General features: G+C 32.8%; 1 protein-coding gene across 1 annotated transcript in view; it reads right to left on the reverse strand.

Annotated features, from left to right (window-relative positions):
• Positions 1–1,435: 1,435 nt before the first annotated feature.
• The window catches only part of nab (NGFI-A-binding protein homolog), a 70,534-nt gene continuing 55,531 nt past the window's right edge, over positions 1,436–16,438 (reverse strand). Inside the window, exons 5-7 of the mRNA XM_072546801.1 lie at positions 5,686–5,768; positions 5,394–5,481; positions 1,436–1,920 (exon numbers count right to left, since the gene is read on the reverse strand). Of these exons, the coding sequence (XP_072402902.1) occupies positions 1,726–1,920; positions 5,394–5,481; positions 5,686–5,768 (366 nt within the window). The 3' untranslated portion in view covers positions 1,436–1,725. The remainder of the gene's footprint in view (positions 1,921–5,393; positions 5,482–5,685; positions 5,769–16,438) is intronic.

The following is a 16,438-nucleotide window of genomic DNA, read 5'->3' on the forward strand; positions in this document are numbered from 1 at the left end:
TTTTGTTTGTGACGTGGTCTGTCCACGATATTTTCAGAATTCTTCTATACATTCACAACTCGAATGATTCCATTTTTTTCATTGATGTCGTATTCAAGGTCTAAGCTTTCATTTCATAAAAAAAGTTGAGAAAACGTAGCACCTCGCCAACCTAACTCTTAGCTTCTACTTTAAATCTTTTATGCAGAGCACTCTTCTCATTTTGTTAAAATTTGCTCTAGCTTTTTCTCATACCTTTTGTCTTCTTGAGGTTCATTGTTAGACCGTATTTTTTTCCATACTCCTCTATTCTGGTCACCAGTCTCTGACGATCTTAAATATTTTTGGTTAAGATGACATTGTCATTCGCATATCTACTTATTGTTAATGGCAACTCCATTTATGTTTATTCTAAATATTTCACCCTCAAGAGCTTTTTTCAGGATCTCTTTCGAGTAGGCATTAAAACAAATTTGGCGACAATACACATCCCTGTCTCATTTAAATTTACTCTGACAGCTGTTCGTTGACAAGTACTTTCGTTCGCTGCTTATAGTACAAATTCAATATGATCCTGAGGTCGTTACAGTCTATCTTCTTTGATTTCAGGACATGTATTAATTGTTCATGTCGTACTTTATCGAATGCTTTATTGAAATCAATAAAACAAGGTATTCAGTCATCTCTGTATCAGTATATTAAGTAAAAACGGGATTCACACGTTCGTATGTTCTGAATATGGAATATGGTTCCTATGTTCCCCTGAAGTACAAATATGGTTCAAAGTGTCAATAAAACATCAATGTGCTTATTATCTATAATTTTTAGTATTTCGCTAGGCAGCATGTCAGGTCCAGACCTTTTCCCATTTATTTGTTTTTCTTCACATCTTTTATAATATATGGACCTATTTCTTCTAAAGTAAGTTTTTTGTGTCCCAGGTCCTCTCTTCCATCATCGAACAATTCGTCGATGTATTCAGCCTAGCGTTGTACTTTCTCATCCGGCTGTATTAAAGTAATCTCGTGTGTATCCAGAAGTGCACCAGCGAGTTTTCTTAGTCCAGTCATGTCTTTAACTTTCTTGTCTAGATTAATTTCTTGCATATCAGGTTGCGTGCTATATTTTAGCTACAAGCATCAAGTAATTTACGTGTTTTAAGTTGTTCCTTTACATTTTGAGGACTTGAAATAGCATAGTAAGTGAAAACGCATAATTGTTTTTCTTATATATATGAAGCAATGTAGTTTCTTTGCTTTCTATGTCTTTACAATTTTTGACCATACGATATTTGTGTTCGACAATAATGTATTTACTGCGGAAATCAAATTAATGTTCTGATATTAGTCCTGTTTTATCGATTTTAGCTCTTAGTTCCTTAAGTAAGATTGTGTGGGGTAAATTAAAAGAACGACAGGTAATATTATGGATTTCATTAAACCCGAGACCAGCTCATTTTAAACAAAGTTTATTAACAATGGCTACAGAAATTGTACTTTATCAAAATATACTTTAAATCTCCAGCTAGTTAAATATTACATAAAATGAAGGTTTAAAATGGATAAAATTGTTAAATACAAAAGAATGAATTGTTTTGATTATAGAATGAAGAAAAACATCAACACTTGTCTTAAAATATAACTTACAACATATCAGTCAGCTCTAATGATTTTCAGATAACATATAAAATCACAGTATTATAAAATGATCTGTCAAAATAATATTACATGTGGCCATGCTCTTCAGTCAATCTATTTCTGTCCGATTTTCTCTGGCTTCCAATATTTGGTTAGAATGAAGGGGTGGGATAATAGCTGGAGACATCGCTAGAGCAGGATTGGCTACGGCAATTATATTATTACCACTAGCTGCTATTATTTGTACTTTGGGAGAATAGTCACTCGAGCCTTCTTCATTCTCTCCCTGATCTTCTACTTTCCTCTGGTAAAAAAAAAAAATAATTAGAAAAAGCATATAATTTTGAAGGTGTTATTTTCCTATAACTATATTATCAAAAACCAATTATTTGTATAACTTCTTTATAGTACCTGGATTTTAGAGCGCTCTTTTTTCTAAAATATTTTTTTAACTTTATTTATTGCAATCTATTATCAATATAACAATAAATAATATGTTTGAAAGATATAGAAAAGTGACACAGTGGAAGCTACATCCAGTGGTGAGCACCCGTTACCTATATCTAGTTTTTATTATAAAATATTTAACGTTTATACAAATGAGTAACTTCTATCAAGTTCCTTGCGGTGTTGGAGAGATCTAGAGGATTCAACCTTTTAAGTCGTCTGAGCAGTGGTGGCGTCAGGAGGTGGTTGGCGAGTGGATTTGAATGAGATCATAGTCTCTTAATTTGTACCCTGAGTGACGGTTGCTTCTTTAACAGTTTCAACATTCAGATGTGATTAATAACATCGTTTGGCACATACCATGGCGCATTGCAGACATCACGAAAGACTTTGGATTGGAATCTTTGTAGTCTTTACATAGTTGTATTACTGGGTTACGGAAGATCTAAATCGGAAATCAGTAATTCGATCAGGAATACAGCATACAATCAAGAGCAAATATGAAACAGAATGGAGGTAGAATGTCCAATTACAAAAAAAGTTGGAAAACATAGCCCTGCAGTGGTACGGGCATGTTCCAAGAACGCCAGAGCACAGTTAGCCGAAAAGAATATTGGATTGGGACCCGCTAGGAAGAAGACGGAGAGGAAGACCTGCTATAAGATGGAAAACGTACACAGGAGATGGTATGATAGATAGAGACCTCAGACCGACGAATTCATGATGGGAAAAAGCCGAACAAGAAGTAGAAGGAGCAAAGTGTAGTTTCTCAATAGTTAATTGTTACAACGAAATCGAAAATGTTGCGGAACAGGTTCTAACTGGAATGCGAAGAGTTGCTACGTTCACCCAACAGTAAAATCCTGAACAACAAAATTTTTTAAGCGACAAGAACAATGATTTCGATAGTAGCTTTAAGGCTTTTCTGAGAATAATTTGAAATCCAGACGTCTTTTTGAAGAATAGTTCTACTCACCAAAGTTCAGAAATACAACAGTCTGGCCTAGCCTCTGAAATATCGCAATTGTCATATAACAATTGTAGTGCCTTAGCATAGTAAGATGAACGTATGATTTATACAGGGCAAGTTACATTTAAAAATATTGTTCTAAATTTTTACGCCGTTATCGGTCAAGACCTCCTAACACCGCATCTTCACACCGGTCTGTTCAAGTTTGTAAGAATTCAGCTAATCATCATTTGACTTTGTCATTTATTAAGCATTTATTGTAGCTCCTGAAAGGCACACTAATCCTTATAAAAGTTATTATTTAATTTTTCAATTTTGGGATTTGGCAAAACGGATATAATTTATTTCAAAATAAAAAATTGTTTCCCATGCATGTTTAAAAACTGAATTTGTTAAAACACTTTCTAACAATATCCCTAACTTTTAACGAATAGTTTATCTAATCACTAGATCAATATTTTATTATATTTTATGTTTGAACTGTAATTAATAACTCTTTCAAATACAAGTTTTAATGCATTCATTATGGTCGAATTGACTGAAAAATTCGGCAAACTGAGGTGAGTACTGACTTATGGCAATTATATTTATTGGGTAATAGCCTACTGTTATATATGAAGTTTTACATAATATACATACAGGGTGAGTTTTTAGTGGGACATCGGTCGATAATTCCATTATGGTATCGAATATCCTTCTTCTTCTTCTTCTTCTTCTTCTTCTTCTAGTGCCGTCTCCACTAATGAAGATTGGCTATAACTATTGCAAAGTCGTCTCTATCTTCTGCTTTTCTTAAGAGCGTCTGTGTGTTTAACCCGGTCCAGTCGCGAAAGTTTTTCAGCCAGGATATTTATCGTCTACCAGGACCCCTTTTTCCTTCGATTTTACCTTTCATAATCAGCTGCAACAACTCGTACTTATGATTTAAAAGTATGGGCCCCAAATATGCTGTCTTTCGCCTTTTAATAGTGGTCAAAAGTTCTCTGTCTCTTCCCATTCTGTGCAACACCATTTCGTTCGTAACATGATCGGTCCATGATATCTTCAAAATTCCCCTTAAAAGCCACATCTCAAAAGCTTCCAGTTTTCTCATTAAGTCAACATTAACAGTCCAGGCTTCGACACCAAAAAGAAGAATATAGTGGATATAACATTTTACCATCCGATATCGGATTTGCAGATTGAGTCTTTGGTTACTCAGAAATTTCCTCATCTTCAAAAAGGCTGCTCTTGATTGCTCTATTCATGAGGGAATTTCTTATTTCGGATTCAAATCTTCCGTAATCTAGACTCCTAAGTATTTCATTTTGTCCACTTGCTCAATATCTTCATTTTTTTCTGGATCCTTGTAATGACTTTGCCCTTCTTACTGATAAACATGGTTTTTGTTTTCTGTATGCTTATTGTTAAACCAAACTGTTCTTCAATATCACAAATTGTGTTTAGTAACTTCTGCAGGTCTGTCTCACTTTCAGCGATAATGACTGTATCGTCAGCATAACGTATGTTATTTATATTTTCACCATTTATCTTGATCTCTTCCGCACAGTTTTCAAGTGCTTGCGTAAATAACTCTTCAGAATATATATTAAATAGTAATGGTGAAAGTACACAGCCCTGTCCCACCCCTCTACTTATCTGTTGCGCATGTTGTCGAATATCCAAAAAACTTATTTAGAAAAAATGTAGGCAATGATATTCTCCATACATGAAAAATATGTGGAATTTTACATGGTAATTAATAACTACGTGGAATAGTATAATTTTTTTAAAAGGAATATGTGGTTATCTATTTAAAAAAATTGAGAAACTCGCAATTAAACTTAATTTAAAAACTACAATCTATTGTTTACTTTATAATATAAAATACATAATTTGTTTATGCATTATTTCTTTATATACATGGTATTGATTTAATAGGGATTTCCAAGTAAAAATGGTCATAACTTGTTAAATACTCTGTATAGTAGTGCAAAGCCCAATATTATAAGAACAAGAATTATGAGAGGAATACAAATATAAAAAAATATATAGGATGTCCCGTTTAAAAAATTGTACGTTTGCCATACCACGTAGTTAATATTACCCTGTAGAATTCCACATATTTTCCAAGTATGGAGAATATAATTGCCTACATTTTTTCTAAATAAGTTTTTTGGATAGCTTGTACCACAATAGAATTATCGACCGATGTCACACTAAAAACTCATCCCGTATATACTCAGTTTCTTGAATTCGATCACGTATAAAAATGCTGACCCACTGGAAACAGTATAAGATCAAAGTACGGTAGCTTTATGTTACTTTGCTAGTTCAATTGGAAATAAATATAGGTACTATAATAATATGGGACAATATACCTGTGGACTGCTAGAATTACTGGAGGTAAATTGTAAGTCAGATTCTTCCACATCGGCCCCCACTGATGATCTGCGTGACGTATTGCCTCTATAAATAAAGTATAGTTAGCACAAAACATCGAAATAATGGAAACTTATGTGATTCTCTTGGTGATAAGCATTTAATTTAAACGATTAACATACTAATTCCAAATCAGTACATCCATTTCTGACTTTTGTACAATCGTAGCAGTGTACATAGGGTACCTTGGTATCTACCTAGAAACAATAACAAAATACTCAAAAATTTTACCTTGCGCTTGAATGATGGTTTTTAGAATTGTGTTGAAACAGCGAATGGATTGAGGTTCTTACTACAAGTGCTTCATCATAATCCTAGAAATATATACAAAAAATGTTTTAATAAAAATTTCCGTAAACTAGGAATAATTATTAAGAGAGTTTAGTCTGATACATATAGATAAACAATTTTTTTGAAATTCACGGCAAGGTTTGGATCACAACTCCTTTGGATGAAGCATTTATGAGTTCGATTTGAGCTCTTCACTTCACATATTGATGAACTCCAGAAAACATATGAAGAAAGACTGTACACTAGTTTTTAAAAAATGCTCTATAATGTACAAAATTCAAATAAATATTATAGAATACATCTTACCTGTATGTAACTTTCACCTAATGGTGTATAAAAAATAAGGAAGAATGGCCGAAAAGTAGTTATCAACAATAATATTACAATTTTCATTCAATTAATTCAAATGATAAAAGTTATCAATTTAAATAAATGTAAAAATGTAATTATCGATTAAAGATTTTCCGTAAAAATGAATATTACCAGCTCTGTTATAATACAGCTATTTCTGGGAACAATATTTAGGAGAAATATATCTTTTATAATAGAGGAAAGAAATACTAAGGGAATAATAAACTTTATAGTACACACAGCAGATTCAGAATTAAGAACATAGAACAAGGAGGTTATAGGAAAATGAAAAAATGGAAAAAATGGAAAATGGTCATGTTTAAAAATATAAATTAACAACTTCTACCAGAAACAAAACGATACATGGAAATCCAGATATATAAACTAAAACACTGAAGAGATGAAGAAGAACTGCACTGAAGAGTTCTATTGAACTGCATTGAAGCCAGTCCCTTATTAATTAATTAATTAAAAGCAAATAACGAGTTCCTAGTCCGTCTCTGAACCCAAACTGACTATCATCTATTCCTTCTTCCAGTTTTTTATATAGGTATACGACCATAGTAAAATATATCTTGAAAAATTAGCCTTTTCATCGTAGAACATCGGTATATGTAGAGTCCAAAAACCTAAGCCATAAACTAAATTGTTTTAATAATTATACTTTGAATTTTCAAACATAAACTCTCAAATAATCTTTTTTACTTAAGTTAAGTAAGTAAAGCGTTAAGCAGCTACCTAATAGCTTACCTCCAATATAGCAGACATGCAAGTGACATACAGAAAGCATTACAATAATGTTTACAAAATGACCATAGATTTTATATTATATTTTTATATTATATATATATATATATATATATATATATATATATACCATAGAATGAGGTTACTTTGTGACACTCTTTTAGGTTTTTTAATGATAGAGTACATATACTTTCGTTTTATTAAAATATTAAAAATTTAACCTGAAAGCTCATTCTTCCCTGTTTCAGCGGAAACTATAATCCGCTGTATGTTATAGAAATCAAGAAAATGTCATAGAAGGCTGTCACAAAGTCACCCGATGCATGGAGTTTTTTTGTGACACGTAAGTTTTTCTGTGATATTTATAGGAAATTGCAACTGTGTGACAAAGAATGGTTTAAAAAGACAAATTATATAGCAAATTATTAAAAAATATATATTGGAAGTGAATAAAACAAAAATTTAAAAAACATTTTATTTGCCATATAGTTAACGCCATGGTAACAACAAAATATTCAAAAATTTGTAGGTAGGTACTTTAGTTACTACGTTAACAAAACAATCTGAAAAAATAAGGGTACCTAAATAAACAAGCAACAATTGAACTTCGTATTCGTAAGTCTTTTATGGCCTTCCGATCATAAATTTTTAACCGGAAATATTTAAGGGACGTGGAATAATATATCGCTTGTACTATTTCGGCGACTTTAAAACGGTACTTCTGGTTGCAACTCAGGAACCAGAAGTCCAATGTCAAATTTCTCACCTTTAATACGATCATTGGATTATAAGCTCTCATTTTACGCCTCATTTGCCATTTTATCGGTTATAATAACAAAGAAGTGGTGTTCATGGACAGAAAGACGAACGGACGGATAATTCATGGTTTTCACCAATGTTTTAAATGTTGTTAAATAGGTAAAAACAATAAATATTAGGAAACTTTATAAAACAGCTAGGCTTGTTCAAGGATAGGTATCATTTGATTCTGGAATGTCAAATAATGCTTTGCACATCAAATAAAATATATCTTCCTCTTTTCAGGTTACTTCCATTGTTTTCCATCACGTTCCATCACATTTACCATTGCTCCTGTTTTGGAGACAGTGATTTGGCCAGGAAAATATTTTCCTTCAAATTGTATGACTACGTACTGTACCAATGATTTTTCCACTTTTTAGATAGTGAAATGTCTTTATTTTTCAATGTTAGAGAGATGTTCATCCGATAGACTATCGTCACTTACCATATATTCAGGTTTATGTCCATCTTCACTATGAGTATCTGAGTCATCTGAATTATTTCTCTAGCTTTTCTTGTTGGTTGCCAGAGGTCCCAGACTGAGTCTTATCGTACTTGTTAGTATTTAAAGCAGTGACAATATCATTCTTAAAGTCATTACTTGCTTATACTTCTTCCTGGTGTCACATTTAAACGTTTTTTTCTTCTTATCTGCGTATACCTATATCCCTTTTGTAGTTTAGGTTCTTATATTAATTATATATAAAACTATTTTTAAAAGCCTCAGTTATTTGGTCACCTGCTGTTACAATTGATGGCGACATAAAGGAAAAATTTCAGTCTTTTTTAAACCGCATTTTAAATTATTAGCTGCTCTCTCATCTAATTGGTCCATCTTATTTTTTAAAAGACTAGGAAACTCATCTTTCAGTATATAAGAAATTCTGCTATTGTGATTACATGACTTCCATTTGTTCAAGATATTCCGCCATTTCTACTTCATACAGCGCAAAAAAGCCACGTCCAGATCCATAAAGCAAATGTGTGGCATTGGATGGTAATGCTATAAAACGAATGTCATTAGCCTCACATTCTTGAATGATTTGTTGATTTAAACGTGAGAACTAATCCATCTTTCTCTTCGATTTATTATTGGAAGTAATAGTTGTAGAAGCCACTCATCAAAACTTGACAATCAAACCAACCTGAAGCAGTCCTATTATATCGTGCGATTGGAGGCCTATTTTCAGTCCAATAAAAACAGTTTTACAATATACCGAAACTCAAAAGTGGTTAATGGAAAACCAAAAGCTAAAATAGAAACTACATGAACTTCAAACGTACTTTTCACCTGTTCACTAAACACTTCTTGCTGTCTAGATTTTTTTGTGAGCTTGTCATTAATTTTGAGCCATAAAGTATTTTGATTGATACTATATTTTTCTTTTCCACTAGGTTCGTGGCATTGTATCTATAAAAAATTTTAATATTAATATTTTAATAAAAAAACAAGATGTTACTTTGTGGCATTCTTTGTGTTACAAAATAGACCCTACTTTAGTATTTTTTAAAATAGTTTTATGAACAGAACACAACACTTAATAAAAGCCAACATTTTAATATTAAAATGTGGCAACATATTGTGTTACAATATAAACTTATTTTGGTAGACAATTCTTCTATAAGAAAACAAAGGCTTCTTTTAAGTAAGACAAAGCACCAAACTAAAATCACCTGTTTTCGAGATGATTGAATCAGCTGTGGCATGCCGCATGACGAGCGAAGTTGCACTAAGAGCTTTTGTTATTGTCCCTTAGATAGCGGACGTAGTCCACTATTGAAATACATGTTAAGTATTCCACCATTTCTAACGGCTTGGCTAAGTTAATAAGTTTATTAATCTGAAATTGTTATAGAAAAAAATTGAAGAGACAAGGAGGATATGTAGACCATGGTTGTAGGATGAGGATGTGGAGGAGCATTTGCGAGCGATGCAGGTCAATTGGTGGAGAGATGTGACTAAGAGCTAACGTGCACTACAGCGGCTCCGACCACGACCACTGATCGAACCATGGCTGCATCGAGTCCGACCTACAATGCGACCAGCCTTGTGGCCAGCAACATGCTGCTTCTACGTCGGCCGCACCTCTTTCCAGGCTTTCTACATTAATTTTTGTTTTCAGTTGCGCAATGGAGGCCACGAAGGTAGCCGTTGCTTTGGATATGCAATATAATCATATCATAAATCGGAAGGAAAAAATTGTCAAGTAAATACCATTTTTAAAAAGGCCTATACAACACAAACTATACAATACACGTGCAGATTACTGTCTGGGTACAATCCGGCTTTCCGTCGTCTGCGTTATTCTATAAGAGTACATACTAATTTTGGTCGCTACGACCGGCTGGCCTGGAAGCTGGTAGTATCGACGAAATGTGGCCGGTACGGCCAGCTGGCGTTCGCGTTGGCCCATTACAATATTTGTGAAATTAACCGGATCCGACCAGCCGCAATCCTGGCTATGACTGGAGTCGCAGTAGTGCAAGTTAGCTCTAAGAGGAAGAAAGAAAAATCGACCATTTGTTCGAATAAGTTTTCTGTAAAATATTTCATGAAGTAGTCTATTGGATCCATTTCATTCTAAAGCGAAAGGTTTTGCACTGATCGTTCTTCCAAGAACAAACTTCTGGTTTCAAGCCTAATGTCTTGTTTCCATATGATTTCATTTGATTTAAATAGGCATGTTTCGATGGTATCTACGTAATCTTAAGAATTTGGAAGTCGGATGATCCTCATCCATAATTCTTTCTTCAATAACATTAAGAAACTCGTCTGGTTGTTCAAGTATAATCTCTATGTCATCAGGTAAAGGATTTTAATGTCTCTTGGTATAATAATAGCGTCATCGCTACAATCACTTTCAAGGCCTTCTATATTAGAAATGCCCTTTCCCAGCTGTTCTACGAGTTCTTTTTCGGTTAAAAATTTCTCCCTTGACATGATTTACAACTGTACAATTGGAGACACCAAATTTTAGGGATCTATTACAGTCACTACAAGAAATAAATGACGAAAATATTTATATACATGTTATGTAATACTTTTACTCAAAAAAAAAGCATAAAATTGACTGGATAACCAATAATTTCACGAGAACTTACCTGAATAGAACATGTAGCGCAGTTAACCACCATATAAAATAAACAGCTATTACAGGTTGATGCTTAGACTAGGAAAGAGAGAGGACAGATAACGCTCATTTAATAAACCTTCGAAAAGTGAAGCCAGTTTCAATGTGACAGCCATGTTTTGGTGCCTGTACGTTGCCCATTACTACTTCAACTACTACCATTTCAACTTTAATTTACTGATTTACTGAACCACTATATCGATCTACTAACAAATATGTAATGATAAATCATGTTCAAAAAGTGATCATTATATCAGTGTTTAATTATATTTTTTTTTAAATCTATTTATTGATATATATCCATTATTCACAATCTACTGAAGAGATCAAATATGACCTGGCAACCTTTCTGATGCCGGTTTAGGCTTCGGTCAATTCCATACGATTACGCCTCCCCTCTCTTTCCTTGTCTAATTGTAAAACGAACGAATTGTGGGTGGCGCTCATACTAAAAAATTAGTGTCTACAATTTTAAACACCATGAGTAAAAGAGTTAATGCATCTTTGTACTTTACTTTGAAATCGTTAGATGACACCTAAATTACTTTTACTAACACTGTCTGTACATGAGTATTTTTATGTGGATTGAGAGGATGAATCATATTACCAATAATCAATACATTTTTTTATACTTGATTGTGTATTCTCTTATTCTTTTAAAAATATTTTACCGTATCGTAATATGGTATCTGATTGTTATTTAAACTAACAAAAATATATTGGTCCTTTTTGTTTGTAAAATTAATGTATACTGATTTCGTCTTGTTTAATTTATTTCGTCAGCTTTCAAGCCAGCTGTTAATTTTTCTTGTGACTTCTTCATGATCTTCGCCAGCAGCTAGCAAGGCAATATCATCAGCGAAAGTAACATAATCTGATTCAGGGATATCAAGTGTATTGTAGGAATATGTTCTGAGGCACTACCCTGTGGCATCAATATTTAAATTATTTTCCAGGTCTCTCTCTCTCTCTCTCTTTCTCTCTTCAGTCCCATCCCTAAGGAGAGTGTAGTGATCATCGTGATTGGTATTGTCCGTCTCTGGTTATTGGTGATTAAATCTAGTTCCAGGTGATTAAATCAAAGCCACACACAGGGTACTTTTCTCGGATTGATGTTTACTTTTATGTCTTTGGTAACTTCTCTTGAAGTCACTAATTTAACTTCACCTTCTTCTTGCTCAAGGTTTTCCCAGTCCAGTGTGTCACCTTCATTTGGCTGATATATGTGTTTCGGATATTCCGCTTTACATATTGATATGAAATAAATCAAATAAGTTTTATATTCTTCAATAAGGAATATTATTTCTTTACAGTTAAATATACATATAAATTAAGTTTTGGATCTTGCACGTTTTTGTTGAGATGTGATATTTTGTTGTAACGAATACAAAGGCACTATGATTTAGAGAAGAGGAGAGTGCAAGCAAAAATGTTTGCATTTAACATAATAAGGGCTTATTTTATACTAAAAACTAAAATCTTGATTGATATGATTGCTAATCTCCGTAACAAAATAACACCCTAAGGAAAGAGGACTAGTATACATACTAAATATACACGTATAAAGTATCACTGAATAATATCTACAGAAATAGTAAAATTACTTACCTTATTCAGGAATTAAACTAGTCTGAAACTATAATTAAATATAAAATTAAAATAAAATTAATATAAATGTATTTATCCGTCGTTATTGTCAAAATATATTTTATTAAACATTTTAAAACTCCTTGATAAATTATCACAAAACCTAATAAGCATTGCTATCAACATGTTTTATATAGATTATGACTAGAGACTTTATTATTAACAAATTTTAGCAACAGCGCATATTAAATACACTATCTAAACAATTAGCTGAAACATTTTGTGAAGTTAGATTCATAACAAATGTTGAAATTATATATATTTATTACTTGAGTATTATTATCGTTCATTGTTCTCTTGGCACCTATCTCTTATGTTATTTTTCCATATTAATCTCCTTCATAGTAATGTCTTGCCTGATTGTTTCTCACAATCCGTTTTTGGCTCTTACTACCTTACTACCTATTCAACGTTTAGACTGCTCGATACAACACCAGCCTCGCGAGCTCGCTTCGTTGTAACTAATTTAGTAAGTACTTGGTTCGAGCCAAATTCCGGCCAGAAAATTTTCAAAATCCTGAATAAAATCTAAAAATAGATCTGCGACTTTAAATTTTGAATCGCGAGTGAATCGGATCGAGATGATAAAACAAAAATTCAACCCGAGACTTGACTATGGTAAAGAGAAGAAGTTTCAGTAGTTAAACTCCATAAGAATATCGACATCTTCATAAAAAGTTCAAAATAAATACCCTTGTAACTCATTGCAAGATTGCAAGAAGTAGTACTTTTTATTATTTCCCGTACTAAGAGTGCTAAGAGTCAGATTTGATTTGGTTTGTCAGTCATTTAAAAAAACAGAATGTACGCGTATTTCTCGGCATAAGTAAAACTACTATCATCTTTGTTTTAGACAAAAAACCAGACCAGAATGTAATGAGTCTGAATGAAGCATCAAAGGAGTTTGGCGTTCCATGGTCCAAGATGATAAAAGATATCATAAGATTACAAAAATTTGGATTTGCACTAGACTAGAACAGAAGTACGTACCATGGCATATAAACTAGCCGAGAAATGTAATCCGCATCACAAGTTTAACCACGAAAAGGAAATTGCCGGAATGGATTGGCTACATTTATCCTTAAAATAAAATCCAGAACTCTCAATCCGAAAATCGGAAGGAGTTTCACAGGCACGATCTAGGAGTTTAAACAAAAAAAATGTTACAAACTACTTTTCATTGCTGCAGAACATGTTAATAGAGCAGAAACTCCTTGATAAACCTGGAAATATATTTAACGTAGATGAATCCAGACTTCAACTAAATAATATACCAGGCTATGTGTTGACAGCAAAGGTATCTAATAGTGTAGCTGCAATAACATCCGGTGAAAAGGGTGAAACCATATCTGTAATCGCTTGCTGCCATGGAGAGAGTATGTTTTTACTTCCAGCATGTGTTTTGAAGGGAAAAAATGAAAAAGCCAAGTATAAGAGCGGTATGCCGCCTGGTTCCATAATTTTGGTGTCACAACAGTCGGCATACGTAACAACTGACATTTTTCTTCTGTGGCTAAGGAACCATTTTGCACCGAAGAAGCCTGAGGGAACAGTCATGCTCATTTTGGATGGTCATAGCTCTCATTGCAGCAGTGTAGATAAATTAGATTTTGCAGAACAAAATAACATAGGTTTGCTTTGTCTACCCAGCTACACGACCGATTATCTGCAGCCACTAGACAAAGAATTTTTTAAAACTTTAAAATCCTATTATTTCAATGTTTGTAATTTCTAGACAAAAGGACGTGGATTGGATCAAATGTATTAGCTACTAACTTTGGCTGCACGATTACAAGAAGAAGTGACTTCGCCTTCCTGAACTTCAGAATACACTCAGGATTTGCTCTGCGAATACAGTTAAAATTATTTTCTTGATTACTACACCCTGTATATTTGAGATACCCTTTAAGATTAAAAATATCTAGTTTAAACCACTATGTACGTGACTATTACATAAATATTATATCAAACGTAAGACTCTTGGGACCAATGTTGAGTCATGTTTATGAAACTATAAAACCACAAACTTGTTAGTTTTTGTGTTTTGTGTTTTCAATATAAAAACTTTATTTTACAAATCCATTAAATGAGATAAACAAAAAATATATTATTTGTAAAGGTACTAAAAAAAGTCATACTGTGAAATAATCGATTTTTTTTAGTTTTCGATTATAAACTGCTCTGTTTAATTATTGGATTCTGTTTAATTTATTTCAGATCTGGTTGTTGCATATTTTTATACAAAAAAAAATGTAATATTATTAATAGTTCAGTAGGTAGATAATTATGCACGATATGAGAGCATTATGGGGAAGAAGTTTTGGTCACTTATAAACAGCAAATAAACAGTTAAACACATGACAGTAATAATTTAAATAATATCGATTAATATCGATATAAACTGCCAGTTCAAACAAGCATTCATTTATACTGTCGGATACCAGGCTTTTAAGCAACAGAATCGGTACAGCCGTCTAATATTCATTGCTTAGACGGTGTGCCTCTTCAAGGAACGGTCTCCCTTTTTTGGAGAGTTTTGGAGGGTAGAGCAACGTAAAAAAGGGGGGATTGTCAGTATGCTGCTAACGGAGCGGAGCAAGCTAAAGGTGGGCCTGTTTTTTTTTAGGAGGGAGAAGTTAAAAGCTTAGCACGTCTCGAGGATATACACCAGATACACGATGGGAACGACTCTTGGATTAGCATTTTTGGCTTGGATCTTATTTTATCTACGATGTTTAATATCGGTTGCTTCTAGGACGTCGTGGTACTATCAGGAAGTTCGTTACCAGTCAAGTGCAAAAGTTTGACTGAAGGGAATGGAACTTTTTTTATGGGATTCCTGTAAGTATATGCCCTAGGCAATGGCAAGGAGGTTTGAGGGCCAATTTAGCTCGGTTGTTAAGGCTATTTATAGTGCTTAGTACATATATATTGCTGAGAGAATGGATTCCGTTCTCAGTGATATGCATGTTGTCAAATGTCTATGAAATTAATTACTAAGGAATTTTTATGATCAATAATACTCAGTTATAGAACAGCGCACAGGGCTATATCTTTTTACTTCTACATTTGCATTGAATTTTAAGCGATAAATTTTGATAGTGTAACAGAGAGGAGTGGAAAACTCACGGAGATGCATTTGTCCAGGAGTTGGGACAAACAGACTGAAGAAGAAGAGAGAAGTCTAATGATGTGTTTCATCAGATATCCTTCTTTATATCGGTCTTCTGGATAGTCATACTTAATATAAGAATTTCTTGTAAAACTTTACCGATTTTTATATATTTAAATTTTCTAATTCATTTAACCCCAGTATTTTGAAATAAACTATTTGAGTAGTCCAATTTTGAGCAACACGCTGTGCTTTATTTCTATGTTATTACTAATTTACAATCACAACTAAAATTGTATAAATAATGATTACTGTATCAAATCAATACATGTTTTTATAACTATATAAAAAGCATATCGGGATGGTGAAAAAGTTTGTTCATCCTAGCATGACATTCTAAAATTAAATTCTTTTGTAAGTAATTTGTTTACAAAAAAAGGCATGAAATTGCACGAAAAATCACAGTTGAATTACGTATGTATATAAAATAAAAAAAAAACAATTCTTGGAATTTTAATAAAATATTTGATTTTTTTATTATAAGCATAATAGTTACTGACTAAAATTTGACTAGCGACATATAAAAAATTAGATCTAAAAATGTTCTAGAAAATGGCTACAAAATAGCTATAAACCTTGTTTTAATTAAAATGCTTCATTAAATAATAGCAGCAGGTTTTGATTTATCTATTCTTTCTAATCCCCATATCTTTGGTTTTCTCTGTGTTTCTATATGCCTCTCCGGTTTTTCCATCGCTTCATGTTTATTGCATACATATTCTTTCAATATTGTATCACCATTGTAACCCGGTTTTTCGTTTATTTCTTTACTTGATTGGTTACTATTTAATTAGGCTCTATCAACTGCACCTCAAGATATAAAAAGACTGAATTTAGCTCCTAG

The sequence above is a fragment of the Diabrotica undecimpunctata genome, chromosome 10 (assembly GCF_040954645.1).
Source record: "Diabrotica undecimpunctata isolate CICGRU chromosome 10, icDiaUnde3, whole genome shotgun sequence".
Classification (NCBI taxonomy): domain Eukaryota; kingdom Metazoa; phylum Arthropoda; class Insecta; order Coleoptera; family Chrysomelidae; genus Diabrotica; species Diabrotica undecimpunctata.